The 15,417-nt window shown below is 32.0% G+C and overlaps 1 protein-coding gene across 1 annotated transcript in view; it reads right to left on the reverse strand.

The window, feature by feature from the left end:
- Nucleotides 1-15,417, reverse strand: part of LOC129798064 (serine/threonine-protein kinase 32A) — a 96,038-nt gene that overhangs the window by 13,256 nt on the left and 67,365 nt on the right. The window contains exons 3-4 of the mRNA XM_055841030.1: nucleotides 8,979-9,144; nucleotides 8,423-8,493 (exon numbers count right to left, since the gene is read on the reverse strand). Of these exons, the coding sequence (XP_055697005.1) occupies nucleotides 8,423-8,493; nucleotides 8,979-9,144 (237 nt within the window). The remainder of the gene's footprint in view (nucleotides 1-8,422; nucleotides 8,494-8,978; nucleotides 9,145-15,417) is intronic.

The raw sequence follows: 15,417 nt of genomic DNA on the forward strand, positions 1-15,417 counted from the left end.
ATTACAGTTAAGTGACCTATAGGGTTATCAAAAAGCATTAAAATTGCTCGCTATTTAGGATTTTGAGACCTCCGGAAACTGGGCTAAACCTCTATTCTGGAGGCCGCTTTACCTTCCAACAAATTGCTAACTAAATTTAAAAAAACTATGGCAAAAAGCGCGAATTTAATTATCTTTAATAAAATTGTTTCTCGTTAAAGCAAACTATTTATTAAAATATTTTCTTTAACTTGCAATAAGTCCCCTTAATTATATAGAACCAGGGGCCCATCAAGCCTAATAAAAAGTGAAGATATTTTTCACTTTTCCTTTTTTGCAGCTATTGCACCTTGACTTAAACAAATTTGCTCGTAGTTCTTTTATTATTTCGGTAAGCATTATGAAATATGTATTTTTAGATAGCTTTTAGTGCACGATTTCGAAATATATCAGACTGATAAGTCAATTCTCTGTAGGAAAAAACTTTCCAATAGTCTTCAGTGCCTCTATGGAAAAACGTATGGAAAAATGAAATGTTGAGAGGCCCCTGCATAGAACGTTAAATTATTTAATGCTTTTGGTAATTAAGATCATATTACACGATCTTTAATTAATAGAAAAATGTTTCAAAAGAGTTATTTTAGAGCAGGAAATAAAAATTGACGAGACGACAACAAAAGCACCACAAGTACCGCAATCGTTTCCCGCCAAAACTTTTTATGATTTGCGTTCTGAAAAGTTTTTACGTTTCCTTTTAAACATAGGAGGTTGAGGTGCTTAAATAGAAATCCAATTCGAATAAAACTTGAATCTTATTTTCTCCTTGGTTGGTCCTACATAAAGCTCATAATGATTCTTGAAATATTTCAATCTAATTTACGTAAAATTCCACTGAAAATCTTATGGATATTTCTTTTAAATGTCATCTTTTGATTATGTTTAAAGTTCAAAAGAATAGCTTATTATCAAAATCTTCTAGAATAATATTGATGTTAAATTGTTCTGGGCTAAAGAATAATCAAATATCTAATTCTAAGAATCCAGTATATTGAGCTGCTGCTATGCTCTTGTTTGTCAAATAAAGACTAATTGGCTGTGCTCAATAATAGCAACTTTTCGAAGAGATAATGCCAAACCAAACTTATTCAAAAATATGCGTGTAAAGGTTAAAGGTGCAAGTTCATATATTCGCAGCTTAAACACTGGCTGTTCTTAGATTTCGAATTTTCGATATTCTTGGAACTTCAATTGGGAATAAGATAAACAGTACATAGGGTGAAAGGAACACCTATTGACACTTTAAGAAGTCGTGTAAGGACTTATTGATACCCTACTATGTATCATTTGGAATTCGAAATTTGAACATCTATTCTTATCAGAAAACATAGATTAAGGAAAAAACATCATATTATTTACATTTTATTAGATACTTTAAATAAATTTCAAGATTTTGACAAGTGTCAATAGGGGTTCCCTGTCGAAGAGGTGTTCATTCGACCCTAATTATAAATAAGGGTTTTTTTCTCTTCATGAACCACGAACAATTTTTTGAGGTACTTTTCTGGAGAGGGGAATTGATTCAAGACGGTTATAGTTTGAAACCGTTATAATCTTAAGGGTACGTGCGTCACGAAAACTAAAACAACAGCGTATTTTCTTTACATTTTTTAACAAAATAAAACAAATAGTTCATTAAGGCTCTTAAGCGTATTAAAGTACAACATTTCAACTACACTTTCTGAAATGCTCATTTAGATATTTTAAAAATTTCCACGTTTTTTTGTTTATTTCGAAAACGGCTCCTACGATTTCTTTCATTTTCGAATGTGTTTTAGAGGTAAACAAAGCGCATATTTTGTCCTTGGACTCCTATGTTCGAAAATCATTTCAATATCGGATTTTCGAAGATCAAATTAAACCACTTTGGAGGGCATATTTTTCAACATATTTAATTTAATTAAATGTAGATTATTTTGAAAGATCTTGAAATTTCCAACCCGACCGCATCGGACTTAATCGGTAGATAATCGCATTGTTTCTTCGCGTATTTGTTACTCATTGTAAAATATTCTACAACCCACTTGTCACAATTTCTTATTTTGGAATGGTTTTTTCTTTTAAATTTATAAATCATTCTAACGTTAGTTAAGTGATGTATCAACAAATCATGCGAAAAATTAATACACGGATAGCTCTTTATCGTGATTTGACAGAGTTTTATACAAAAAAAAAAGATTTTTGGCGTATTTTACACCACGTTTTGCCTTGTAAAATAAATTGTGATCAACGTAAAAAAAATCCACCGTTTAAGTACGAGCCTAACTCTTTAGCTAATAGGAAATATTTAGTTTTTTTGACGTAAGATGAATATAATCTGAAAAATCTTGTCCATCCAAAAGTCTGGATTTCAAATTACGTCACCAAAAATCAAGTCCTATTGTCTGAATATTTAAGATTTTTAAATGAAAATTTCAGAAATATAATTTAAATGTTGTACTTTTATATGCATATGAACTTAAATAAAAATAAAAATTCATTATGTTGAATCAAGAAAATAATATAAAGAGAAGTTGTTTTCTAGTCTTTTTGACCCGCGTAACCCCACTGAGAAAAAAACGGGGGTGCGATCGACTTTTTTTCCTCATAACATTAACACTTTTTAGGTGTAAAAATATATCAACATTTTTAATGTTAATTTTACACTTTTCTAAGGGTAAAAGTAACATGAAAAAGGGTAACTTTAACCCCTAATACACCTAAAAAGTATAATATTTACACCGATTTCGGATCAATACTGCAGGGTAAAATAAACATTTGCGGAATGTTGTTTTAACTTTTTCGGATTTCTCTCAGTGCCCTAATAAAAGTAGTGCTTTCTAGAATTATTTACTCATATCTGAAGATAATAAATAAGGTTTCAATATTCAAATAAAGAGAAATGAAGATAAAGTTGAATGAAGTTCCAAAGTTTACAGTCAAATTTTCAAATACGAAAATTAAAGATTTTTAAAATTTGATTAAAAGTTTCAATGTTCCAAGATTTATATCAGAATTGAGAGGTAAGGTAAAATGGGGTAATTTGGAATCATGTCTATTTTGGAATTTTCAGATTTTCTTATTGTTTTAGATTGCCATAGAGAAAAAGAAAACCATGAAAAAGTACAAGGCTTTACATTCGAGAATACTTCTTCGTTGTTTTTTTTTTATTTTGACATTTTAAACTGTTAGGAAATTTCAAAATTCCAAATTAGACATGATTCCAAATTATTCCATCTTACCCTAAATATGAAATTTTTTGAAAAACATGATTTAACTTAAAATTCTTTATTCATAATTATTTTAAATAGGAATTGATTGTGTTATATTGAAGCCATATCATTATGAATTGACCATTGGTTCATGCACTAAAGTACCATGTTCGTGTGAATATAACATTATTATTTGTATTGTGTGTGAATGTGATTTTTTTTTTGGGTAGAAAGCTCACCACAAAAAGCTCATTTTAGGTATAACTGAAATTATATTAGCTCTTTTTAATCACGTTAAATTGTCGTTTATTTCACGTGGTTTTCGAAAACACCAACTCTCAAAATAATTAACCATATAAATTGATTTTAGCTGAGATTTTTTGGTTTTCAATTTAATATTTATCATGAGCAGAGAATTTGGTATAAACTTGGATGAAGGTATTTGAGCTGAAAATGCTAAATTCCTTGCGCGTTTGAAAATATTTATTCTTCAAAATTAGATTTCAAATGTGATTTTTTGGTATGAATTTTCATTGCTTATGGGAATGTTTTCTTTCGTCAAAGAGTATAATGCCTTCGGCACGTGATTTTATTTTCAGTTGGGGAGTGGGTGACCCCCATTGGGAGCTTTTCATGTCATCACATGTGAGCTTTACGTGAATATTTTGGAATATACAAAAATAGAAAAATAGCTTTGGTGGTATACTTTTGTGGTTTTACCCAAATACTTTTTCCATTCACCTAATTCACTTTCCATTTCACAAAATTCAGAACTTTCATTTATCAATTCTGTGCCGGGGTTGGAAAAAAAAACTGAGAAAAAGTATATTCTGAAATAAATGTGAATTCTCACATTTAATGTCCCCTTTTGGGATTGGGTGAAAAAGAGTAAATGACCCACTTTAGTGGCGCTTTTATGAGTGAAAGCTCTCAAAAATTTATATCAATCACTTTAAAAAGCTCTGTGGATGATATGGGACCATTAAAGAGGTGGAGTTGAATTTTTCTCACTTAAAGTCTGTCCCATATTGTGCTCAACCACCCTCGTTCCGTGATGTGGCAAGAATGGTATTCACATGAGAATAGAGAGGGTGGAAGTGTAAATTTCTTTGAAACCCAAATATTTTATTTAGAAATTCTTGGAAGAGTTGTAAGAAAATTTGTTTTAGAGATTTGTCTTTAAATCAAAATCAAATCAATTTTATATTATATTACCTTTAGTTTGAATTTATATACCAAAAGTGCCAAAAGTTTTACGTGAAACATTTCAGTAAAATTCCTAATTTTTCGGAGAATATAGCAAAAATGGGAAATGTGTGCTAACGTTATTCATGACTGAAACATGAGAATCCGACGATGGATGGGTTAAATGTGTGAAGACAGCAAAAGATTGGTGCACGCAAAAGACGATGAGAATTTTTAGGGTTTATCTCATCAGCAAACTCTCAACGAAATCCCCCCATCATTTCCCAGGGAAGAACATTATGGAATCCAATAAAAGTTGTGTGCTCACCAATAAATGGTGTGACATTTAGAAAAATGAAAGCAATTTCCTCCTACGTTTATCGTCCATTGACGAAAAGATTCTACATACCCCCAAGAACAGGATTAGCTCATCTTCTTTCCTTATATCGTCCGCTAGAACATAAACCCCTGGCATGGCAAATTTCACGGTGCTTTAGTAACATGAAACGTGAAAGTCAGTTTTAATTTGTCAAAACTTCCACACTTTACGTATGCTTTCATCCCAAAAGCTCATGGTACTGAGTTACTCAACAATAAAGCTTCAAGATGAATGTCGCAATAAAATTCTATCCGTGAAAGCACAATAAAATCCACATAGGACAAACCTGCCAGACATTCCGAATAAACACGGTATGAACTTTTCCAAGGGGCGGCTAAATTATTTCTTAAGTGCTCAACAAGAATTTTAAATTTTAACCCATGCTGTACAGAGGACTTTGATGGTTCTTTAAAGAGTTCAGTCGTAAAAATACTCGGTAAAAATAGCTCATTTGGGAAAGGGTTAGTACAATTTAAAACCAAATTAAAAAGGATTTAAGGAGAAGAGTTTGAGGTATTTATTCTATCATAAAATTTTCTTTATTTTGAACTGAAGCTAACAGCACTGACTGGGAGTGTTCAAGAAAAGTTGAGAGACTTGTCGTAAAATCCAATTTTAAACTGATTTTCAAATTAAAGCTTGACTAATTTTAGGATACATTCAACATATGTATTAGCGTATATAATATTTGTTGTATTATCGTGCTATCACTCTATAAAATTTCACAATAAAATTTCAAATGAATTTCTCATCCAAGTTTCTAGGAACTACTTGAATTTATTAGTTATCTAGAATAAACCCGCGGGAAATTTGCTAAATTTAAATGGTGCGTGGATTTTTTTACGAAATACTCGAGAAAAAGTTCATGTTATATTACCAAGAATAGCAGATTCATCTCTTTATAATCAACCAATTATACGGACCTTCAAGAAAGAAAAAATAGTTTTTGGAAAGGAAATTATACTTGAAGTGGTTTTACAACATTTTCTTATAAGCTACAGATACCAATGGGGAGATATTTGGGTGAAAATATGTACACCACTTCCAGGCACTTCCACAATTTGTATGGAAGAAGCCTTTCGCACTTCCAAAACTTCGCAAAACTCTCGAAAATAATGCAATACTTCCACCACTTCTTGCACTTTATGCACTTCTCATACTTAGAAATCAGTAATTTATTTAATCTGATGAATAATCTAATTAGGAAAACTTTTAAAAAATCTCAAGAAATTAATTTTTACACATATTTTTAAAATTTTTCTTATATTTTGATTTTCTAGCGCCAGATGAAGGGATATCAACATATTTTGAATTTTCCTAACAGACTAGTGAAGCTACTTTTGGAAAATAGAGTATCTAAAAAACGTAATTTCGTTTGTAATTATTGAAACTGTGCTGAAAAATCTGCAAGAGTCTAAAAGTATGAGTGCAACAAGTAATTCAGCACTTTACACGCATCTTCACTTTTTATTAACCTTGATTCTCACTCTGGTTTCAATGTCCTTTAAAATTAAAAGGAACGGTTTTTGATGATTGGCGTAATAATTAATAACAATTTTCTTAGTAACTGGAAGAGAAAATTTGTTCTGCAGATTAAATATGAACCAACATAATGCGTTTTTGGTTTAGTTAAACGATTTAGTTAAAAATCTTTGCTAAAATATAGCGAATAATTTTAAAAAATACATTTTATTTCGGGATTCCGATACACAGGACAGCCTTTCAATCCGAGGAACACTGACGATCGCTGGTACAAGGAATCAGGAGAAAAATGCCCACATTTATAAAGTACCCTTTATACCGCGAAGTGAAAGAATATGGCATGCATGTAACGAGCTTTTAAACACATCCAAGCTTTTCTAAATGGCGTAATACGATATAATTATTCCCGTCAAATAATTTCGTCAGATATCTTTAAGATTTCTGCGGAAAATATCTACACCTCTGCCGAAAATCTGCCGATAAATCTGCAGATATTCCTACGAATTTTATTTGGGCTTGGGACAAAATTCGTCAGAAAATTTTTGCAGATTTTATGACGAATCCTGGTGCATACTCTGACGAATTTCTGTAGATATTTTGCCGATGTTCTGTAGATTTTTTCTACATTCTAGACTTTTCAGACAGCTGTGTGTGAAAAGATGGAATATTTTTCACTGAAGTTTGCAAAATTCAATAGAGTGCATGATTCTTATTGATATCAGAGTGTTTATGTAAAATAAAGAATTTTGCGACGCCGTTTTATAAGTAGAAGGTAGTGAAGTGAAAACTTTAAGCAGAGTGTCGACGTAAATTTCGTATATTTGTATTATTCCATTGGCGATTTTTAAGAAATTAGTATTTTTGCTCGCATCTTTTTTGTTATCTAAAATGTTTGATCGTTAATGTTTGTTAAGCAAAACATACCATTTTCTTTATAATTTCTACAGTTTCTACATAAATCAACAATATTTTTGTGAAGTATAATTGGACACTATGCAGATTTTCTAGCAGAAATTCTGCCGAAAATCTACAATTTTCGCTGAATATACTGGAATAAACCGTTACAATTCAAAAAACCTCCGAGTAAAATCAGCAGGTAGAGCAATGGTTTGACGAGTTGTTTTCCAGCATTTTACCAATTTATACAATTGTTATTAGACCTTTTCAAAAGTAGTCTAATATAAAATATTACAAACGCATCTTTTCGTCCTTCATTTGGTAAAAGTCCTTAACAGCATAAATCGACTTTTTTGAAGAATTCTTTTGGCATTAAGAGATGTAATACACTAATAAAACCTTTCCAGTATATGCAAAAAGGCAAACAAAAGTGGTGGAGGTGACTTATGGGACACCTCTTAAGGACATTGACGAAAAAGTCCCACGAATTTATGCAATCATCCTCATAAATTTACGACAACTTAGAAAAAAAATTATATCAAATTTATTCCAAGTCAACTGCAATAGCTATGTCATTATTTGCGAGCCATTACATGAATTTGAAATTCCAGTAAATATTAAGGAAAATTATTATTTAGCTGAGTATTTCTTCGGAAAAATTACAACACAATTAAGCTATAACAAATTTGTGTGTAGTGTGTATTTGCTCCATTTATTATCATAATCGAACTTAAAAATTTCAACAAACCTTTTCAGTTTGCCGTCAGAATTAAAGATCTTAACTAAAAGTAACATAGTCTGAAAAATACGTAATTAGACAAAAAAAACTATATTTAGGCACTCCCACTTCCAAAGACTTCCAAGAACTTAATTTTCACATGTACACCACTTCCGACCCTAATATCTCCCCCTTGGCAGATACTCTAAAACAAATATTTCTTCTACATGATCCGAAAGAACTTAACAAATTAATCTCGATAATGGGGCTTAAATTTCAATGAGTAATAATCACTAATCCACTACATTTATTCTATTTTTTTATCACAAGTTATTTTAAATCAGGCGCTAAAGCCTATATTTTTAAAACCTGTCCTAAAACATCCCAATTATTTTCCCTTTTCAGTACTTCTTGCAAAAGTGACGATGATGTAAATACGATGTCATTTACCATTAGAAAGCTTCAATGTGCACTGTGAATTGATATGGCAGCTTTCGATGGAAATCTGACTTTATTCAAATGATAACAACTCACCTGCTGCTGAAGATGATATCGAAGATCACCGCCTGCCAGCAAGTCGCACACCATGAATAGATCCTCCTCGTCTTGCATATGGTGAGAGAAAACAGGATAAATCATTTGATTGTGGAGAAAAGGCATCTTAGCACTGGAATTCACCAGACATGCAAAGAGAAGGTAGACCCATCCCCCTAGAAAATCCCATCATGTGCATTTCCCATGAATGCTGTAGCAATAGCAAAGTTTATGTGTTTCCCCTAGAGAGTTGACAACGAGACAGAGAGTGATAAGAATGCGTGTGGTTTGAGGCATTATTTTTTCAACCGCGGGTGCTGTAAAAGCCTCCCCCCACAGCGAAGGGATCAGTTTGAGCTTGGGGAATGTACTTTGTGGCAACAGGACTGTCATCTCGGTGTGTCTTGCATCCCAAATAAGGGGAACTACATCACCACAGTCATATCCTTTTTGCAAAATTCTATCAAAAGGGTACCGATCATCGTGTATGCATCAGTTTGCCATCGCGTGACGTGAATTCCAAGTGCATGAGCTAAATTGCTGGGTAAGGTATTACCTTGAAAGGAGAACCACAAATTGACAAGAAAGGGATGCTCCAACGTCGACAGGAGTTCCACCTCTTTCAGGACACCACCCAGAGCCCCTCGACCCGAACAAGCACCTCGGCTTACATATTTCATGGCAAAGAGACGTCCTGTGTCGCGTTTCTGGACAATGCACACCTATAAAAAAAAACGGAGCTTATTAAAAACATAAAGATAAACTTAGATTATCTTATGGTAAGCTAGATTCTTTTTGTAAACCTCGGAGTACTGTAGTAGATAAAAGTTGAATCTGAAATTCAAACGAAATGAAATATTTATTTCAAAATTCAAATAGGGGAACTATGCCAAAGACATTGCATTTGCAAGTAAATTGATTAAAATTATGAAATATCTCCAAAAATTATTGAGTAATATTTTTCTCTTTAAATTTTATTTCTCTTGGAATTCTTTTAGAATTCTCTTTTAGAAAACCTGATCAATTTTTCTTCCTATTTGAAATAAAATTGTTTTATTAAAATTTCAGCGTGGAAAAGAGTTTATAATGGAGAAATTTGAAAAATTTTCGTGATCTCCAGATTTGTTTAGCTGAAATAATTTTTCTTCTATGATTTTAACTCTTTAAGAACGATTGGAACACCGGTGTCCCATAAAGAAAAAAATTTGTCCTGACTACCTAAAGTTATTTTTTCCTTATGTTTGTATGTAATTGCAAAGCAGAAGGATGAATAAATCTAGGATATTTTTTTCTAGTCTCCAGCTATTTGCTATATAGTAACTATTTAAGCTTAAAAATGGCGAATTTTTAAATTCTCATATTGAAAAATTATTTTAATTATTTTTTAAACTTGAATTTTTTTTTAAAGCAAAATCCTTTGGGAATAAAAACTACATTACTCATACGTAATATTTTTCATTAGACTGAAAATTTATTATTCATTGTTATTGTCAGAAAAAATTACTTAAAGTTTCAGGCTATTTTTATCCCTATTACACGTAGAGGTAAAAAATGCACCGAATCAGACTTTGTTGAACTTTCCAAAGTTAGATGTAAAACGTTTCGCAAATTTTGTTTTTTCGGTTTAATTTTTATTTTTGATTTTCGGTCCGTAAAAAGTGTCTCGTCGTTAAAGGGTTAAATTATGTAAAAAACTGTTAAATATTGGCTTAATTTGTTTTTTATAGGGAATGGATTTGTAAATGGATCCCTGTTAAAATCCCGTAAACTAAAATTCCGAAAACGCCAAAACCTCTAAAAGCCAAAATCCTGAATGGGTTAAAATCTAAAAAGAACCAAAATTTGGAAAATTAATAACGTGATTTTTTAGGTCAAAAGAAATTTTTATGTGTTTTTGGAAATAATTAGCTTCACTAATTGGGGCAATGGCAAATTTTCTTTGTGTGAAAAAGGAAAATTTTTGGTTATTCTGGATTTTGGCTTTCGGTATTTTGTCTACACCTGGGATTTTCGTATTCGGAAGTTGGGCTTTCGAAATTTTGGCTGCCAGCGCTGTAGATGTAGAGTGAAATTAAATAGTCCAACATTGAAGTTATGTTTCTTATATCGGACAATTTATATTTTTTCAAAATTCTGAGAATATTAAGTTTTTTCCATTTTCTACAGGTTGTACAATGCCAAAGAAACAAAAAAGCGTAGCTTACGAACGAAGGGCTGTGAAAAAAGTCTTGGAGAGTTCCGAAAATGCAAGAAACTTGGTGTCCGATATAATATATAAAGCAATATTTTCATTTTTAAATGTAATAAAAAATATTTTAAAGAAAGCAAAAATAATATATTACTCTAGATAGTTCAAAACAGCAGTTCCGAAAAGAAAGTAGCAAAAATAATCTATAAAAGTTCTAAAAGTTTTTGTAAGTCAGTTCCTGGGAAGTTGACTATTTGCGACAAAATTCTGTGAAAGTGTTTCTTTCTAATGTTAATATTCTTATTTGAAAAAATTTCAAAAACTTATAATAATATTGTGAGACATTACGTTTAAAAAATAAGCTTCCAACTTATATGGAGGAGTTTAGGGCCCAAATAGATTTAGGATAAGTCTCTAGAACTGAAATATATTTAAGGATAAGTATACTTATCCTGCAAAATTTAGCAGTACAGCTTTGCACCAAAGTTCCATACTGCTATATTTTACAGGTTGATTATTCTCTAAGATCAGCCTGAATCAATTTGGCCTTTATACGGGCCTCAGACCTAGGGCTTAGCCATAAGGCTTCACTTCTCAAATTTCTTATCAGTCGAAAGTTTTTGAAAAATTTGGACATAGAAATGGATTATTAAGGGGATTTAATCTATTTAAATCTCATCTGATGATCAAATTAAATTGGTTGCTTTTTAGGATATTGAGACCTTCTCAAACTAGGCTAAACCTCTTAGACGATCTTATAGGAGAAGAGATTCTTATGAATCAAACTCGCTTTTTTATTAAATGCAGTATAATGAAGCTAGGGGAGTTACCCTGTAATTCTGAAATAAAGATTTAACTTAAAGCTTTAATTTTGATACAAAAAATTTCATATTCTGTAATATAGGAATTTCGGATAAAGGACTAAAGAAATTTGAGATGTTAAGGTTTTCTCGACCAGATTTCAAATTAAAGACGATTTATAGGCGCCTGATATATTTAAGTCTGTAAAATTGAGCATGGACTTATAAATTAACAGTTTTAAAGATTTAAATACATTTGACATTTTAAAATTAAAGATTTTTATCATATAATACGTATCGGACTTTAAAGGGCATTTTAAATATTTTAGACTTAAAGAATTATCTCGGACTTGGGAATTTAATTTAAGTTTTCTCAAGATATATATTATTTGATACCAACTTTTAGGAAGAATAGAAATAAGTTAAACTTCAAGAAAAAGTCTTAAAAGTTAAAGTTCTTCTACCGAAAATAAATAGTAGGATCGTAGAGGGTTACATAGAACACTTTGTTATAGTTTCAGTCAGATCGGAATCTCAACTGTAATATATCATAATTCAAAAGCAGAAGCTACAGAGTACGAAGAAAAATTTTCTAATTTGCAGAGTTCCTTTTAAAACTTTCAGAGTTTGTGCGGTTTGTGCAAAGAACAAATTGCTGGATGTTGTAATTAAAATCCGGGTCAGCATTAAATGAACTCCGCTTTATATGTAATTTTTCAGGATATATTCAGGATACATTCAGGATATATTGGAAACTTTCCCGGAAATTGGGATATCATTCCAGCAATAATTGAAATTTTCTACCAAACTCAAAATCAATAGGATATTCTGAATCAGTTTTATGCTCCCTGGTTCTCTTGATTTTGGATACAGAGGATACAGAAGAGAAAAAGGTCTTCTGATTGATTGCATTTCTTAACATTGATTACATTTGGGTGGAGTTTTAATGAAATTAACTCATGATACCCTCGTTTTTTTCTCTATCCTCGAAAATTTAACCTTCTCCACCGGCAGCAAAAACGTACTCACCCCTAAAGTGAAAGTTTCATCAGATTTTCGCCACAAGTGGAAATTAGGTTTAAGGAGAAAATAGATGAACTTCCTCTCTTGTGGCTTTGGATGGCAAAAAAATAGCTCAGAGAATTTCTTACATTGAGTTGAGGATTGTCGTAATAAATAAATTCCAAATGTATTAAAGGAGTATAAATGAGGGTAACCCCCCAGATTAATCAGACTGAGATTCTTACCATGTTTGTGACGAAAGGAAAAATTCTCTCTGTGGAGGTTTTTTTTTTGCACAGCACCCCGAAGTCTTTTTCCGGAGGATAATTTATAGTGTGGTGAATCGTGAAAATGCTTGAAGCATGTGAAATGGAAGCAATGTCTTCTGGCCCATGAAAATGTGTCATGCAAAATGGGATGGAAAGGGTAGGAAAATTATATGGAAACCTTCTCATCTTAATAGCCCAGCCATTTACAAAAGATAGTTAATCTTAAGCGCCAATTCTCATCGTGTTGCAAAGATGAGAATTATCCCAGGATGTTTTTGTCCTCATTGAAGGTCTGGGATATTCATGGGTGAATACTCATAGAGATATTAGGCGGGAGTTCAGGATTAGCTAGAGACATCGATACTGTGTCCAATTGCCTGTCTCGTCCTCATTCTGCTAAACAAAACCCCGGACTATCCCGAAATCTCGTGTTGATGATGATAATGAGACCACCCCCAGGGATGTGTTCATTTTCGTCTACCAGACTTTATTGCTCAGTGCTCAAAGAGAGACGCCAGCCAACGCTTAAACCTCACTCAAAATGTGGCGCCAGGAATTTAATAATGAAAACCGATGATGTTTGAAGCATTCTTTAAATGATCACACAAACATTTTTCACTTGCGGTTTTTGCTTAGATTTGCGGTTCGAGAAGGAACGATTCAAATTACTGAATGGTTATTTTGGTTGATTTTGTGTAGACAATGACTCTGTGCTTATTTCTCAATCATCAACAGCATAAATTAACATTTTATTTGTGTATGTTCTTAAATACTGCACATAAAATATTTTATATAAAACATATTTTATTTCCTTAAAATTTAGTTCTGAAATTATTTAAATTTTTGACAATAAAAGCTTTTTTATCTCTCATTGTAAAGTGCATTGATGAAAATTGCTTGGGTGAGTGGGCGTGGCTATAATAAAGTATTATTACAGCTTTATTAGCTTCATTATATGAACATGTTTTATGATTCCAAAAAACAACATTATTAGACATTCCAAAAAAAATTCTTCAACTTGCTGTATGATACAAATATACCAAGTCTGTATTTTATAAAAATAAAATAAGACTTTTTATGCCCCGCCCATATTTTGAGAGTATTTATATGATTTATAAATATAATGTTATTTGCGGAACAAAATGGAATATTAGATTATTTAATTGTTTTATTTTTTGATTGTCGAAAACTGTTAATTAAAAAAAACATTTCAATTTCATTCGGTCATTACTTCCAAACAGGTGTAATTTAAATTAATTTTTAATAGACACCAGGATAGGATAGGATAGGAGCCAGGATATTCAAAATTACATCTTTTTCAAAACATTAAATTGTTTGTTTATTTATTTTTATGTTCTGGATTGTTTTTGATATTTTGTACATTAATTAGTTTACAAATGTTTATCCGGTTTACAATGTGTATGAGAAGGGTCCCGGTCAAAAGTCCAAAAGCCAAAATCCCGAAACCCAAAATCTCGAACGCCAAAATCCCGAAAGCCAAAATCCCGATTAAAAGTGTCACAGCTACTCCCATGATTGCATCCACACTTGCTGGAGGTAAAGGGAAATTTTTTGTGTCTTAGGAAGTTATTCTAAACATTTTCCTCCATATAATTTCATCAATTTCAGGATCTTGAAAATTCGGGATTTTGGCTTTCGGGATTTTGGCCTTTTCGGGATTTTAGCTTTCTGGATTTTGGCTTTCGGGATTTTGGCTGCCACCGGTCTGAGAAATATGTTTCTTCAGGCGCTTCAATCATTTCTACCGGGCAGGACTCGAATCCATAACTGTGACAGTCGAATCAGGGACCACACCGTTCAAGAGCCGAACGCCCTTACCAATTGAACGAAGAACCTCATCAAAATCAAAAAATCCCCAAATGTAATATTGAATTAATCACAATTAAATAAGTTTTCAATAGATTTTTGCACTCCTGAATATTTTTGTTTAGGCTTATGGGCCACATTTTAATGAGGAATAGACGATAAATTATTTTTCAAACCGTTTCTGATAATATTGTTTATAAAACAGGAGTCATTCTGTACAAACTAACAGAAATGAACCAAATATTTCTCTAGTCTTAGTAAAATCATCTCATGGTACTTAGCTGGTGGAAGCCAAAATCCCGAAAAGGTCAGAGTGCCGGAAGGGTCGAAATCCCCAAGAACCAAAAAGCGCCGAAGAGTCAAAATCCCGAATTAATTGAAGTTCTTAGGAGACAAAATTCCGAAGAACCAAAGCCCCAATTAGATCAAAATCCCGAAAACTCAAAATCTCGAAAAGTCAATACTTCGAAAGGACCAAGGTTCCGAGAGAGTAAAAATTCCTAAAAGTAAAAAAAATTCCCGAAGTGTCAAAGTCTTGAAAGGGCCAAAATCATAATTGGATCGAAATCCCAAATAACCCAAAATCCCGAAAATGCTAAAGTCTAGAAAAAAAAAAAACAAAATGCCGAAAGGGTTGAAATCACAAAAAAGGCAAAATCCCGAAATTAAAAAAAAAAAAAAAAAAAAAAACAGAAAACCCAAAGTGCCGAAATGGTTGAAATTTCGAAATGTCAAAATCTCGAAAATTCAAAATCACGAAAAGATCAAGGTTCCGAAACAACAATCTCAAAAAGTAAAAAAAAAAAAATCCGAAGTGTCTAAATCTCGAAAGGGCCTAAATCACAATTGAATCGAAATAGAAAGAAGCTAAAATATCGAAATGCCCAAAATCCAGAAGAAAATTAAAAT

Source organism: Phlebotomus papatasi, chromosome 1 (genome assembly GCF_024763615.1).
Source record: "Phlebotomus papatasi isolate M1 chromosome 1, Ppap_2.1, whole genome shotgun sequence".
Classification (NCBI taxonomy): domain Eukaryota; kingdom Metazoa; phylum Arthropoda; class Insecta; order Diptera; family Psychodidae; genus Phlebotomus; species Phlebotomus papatasi.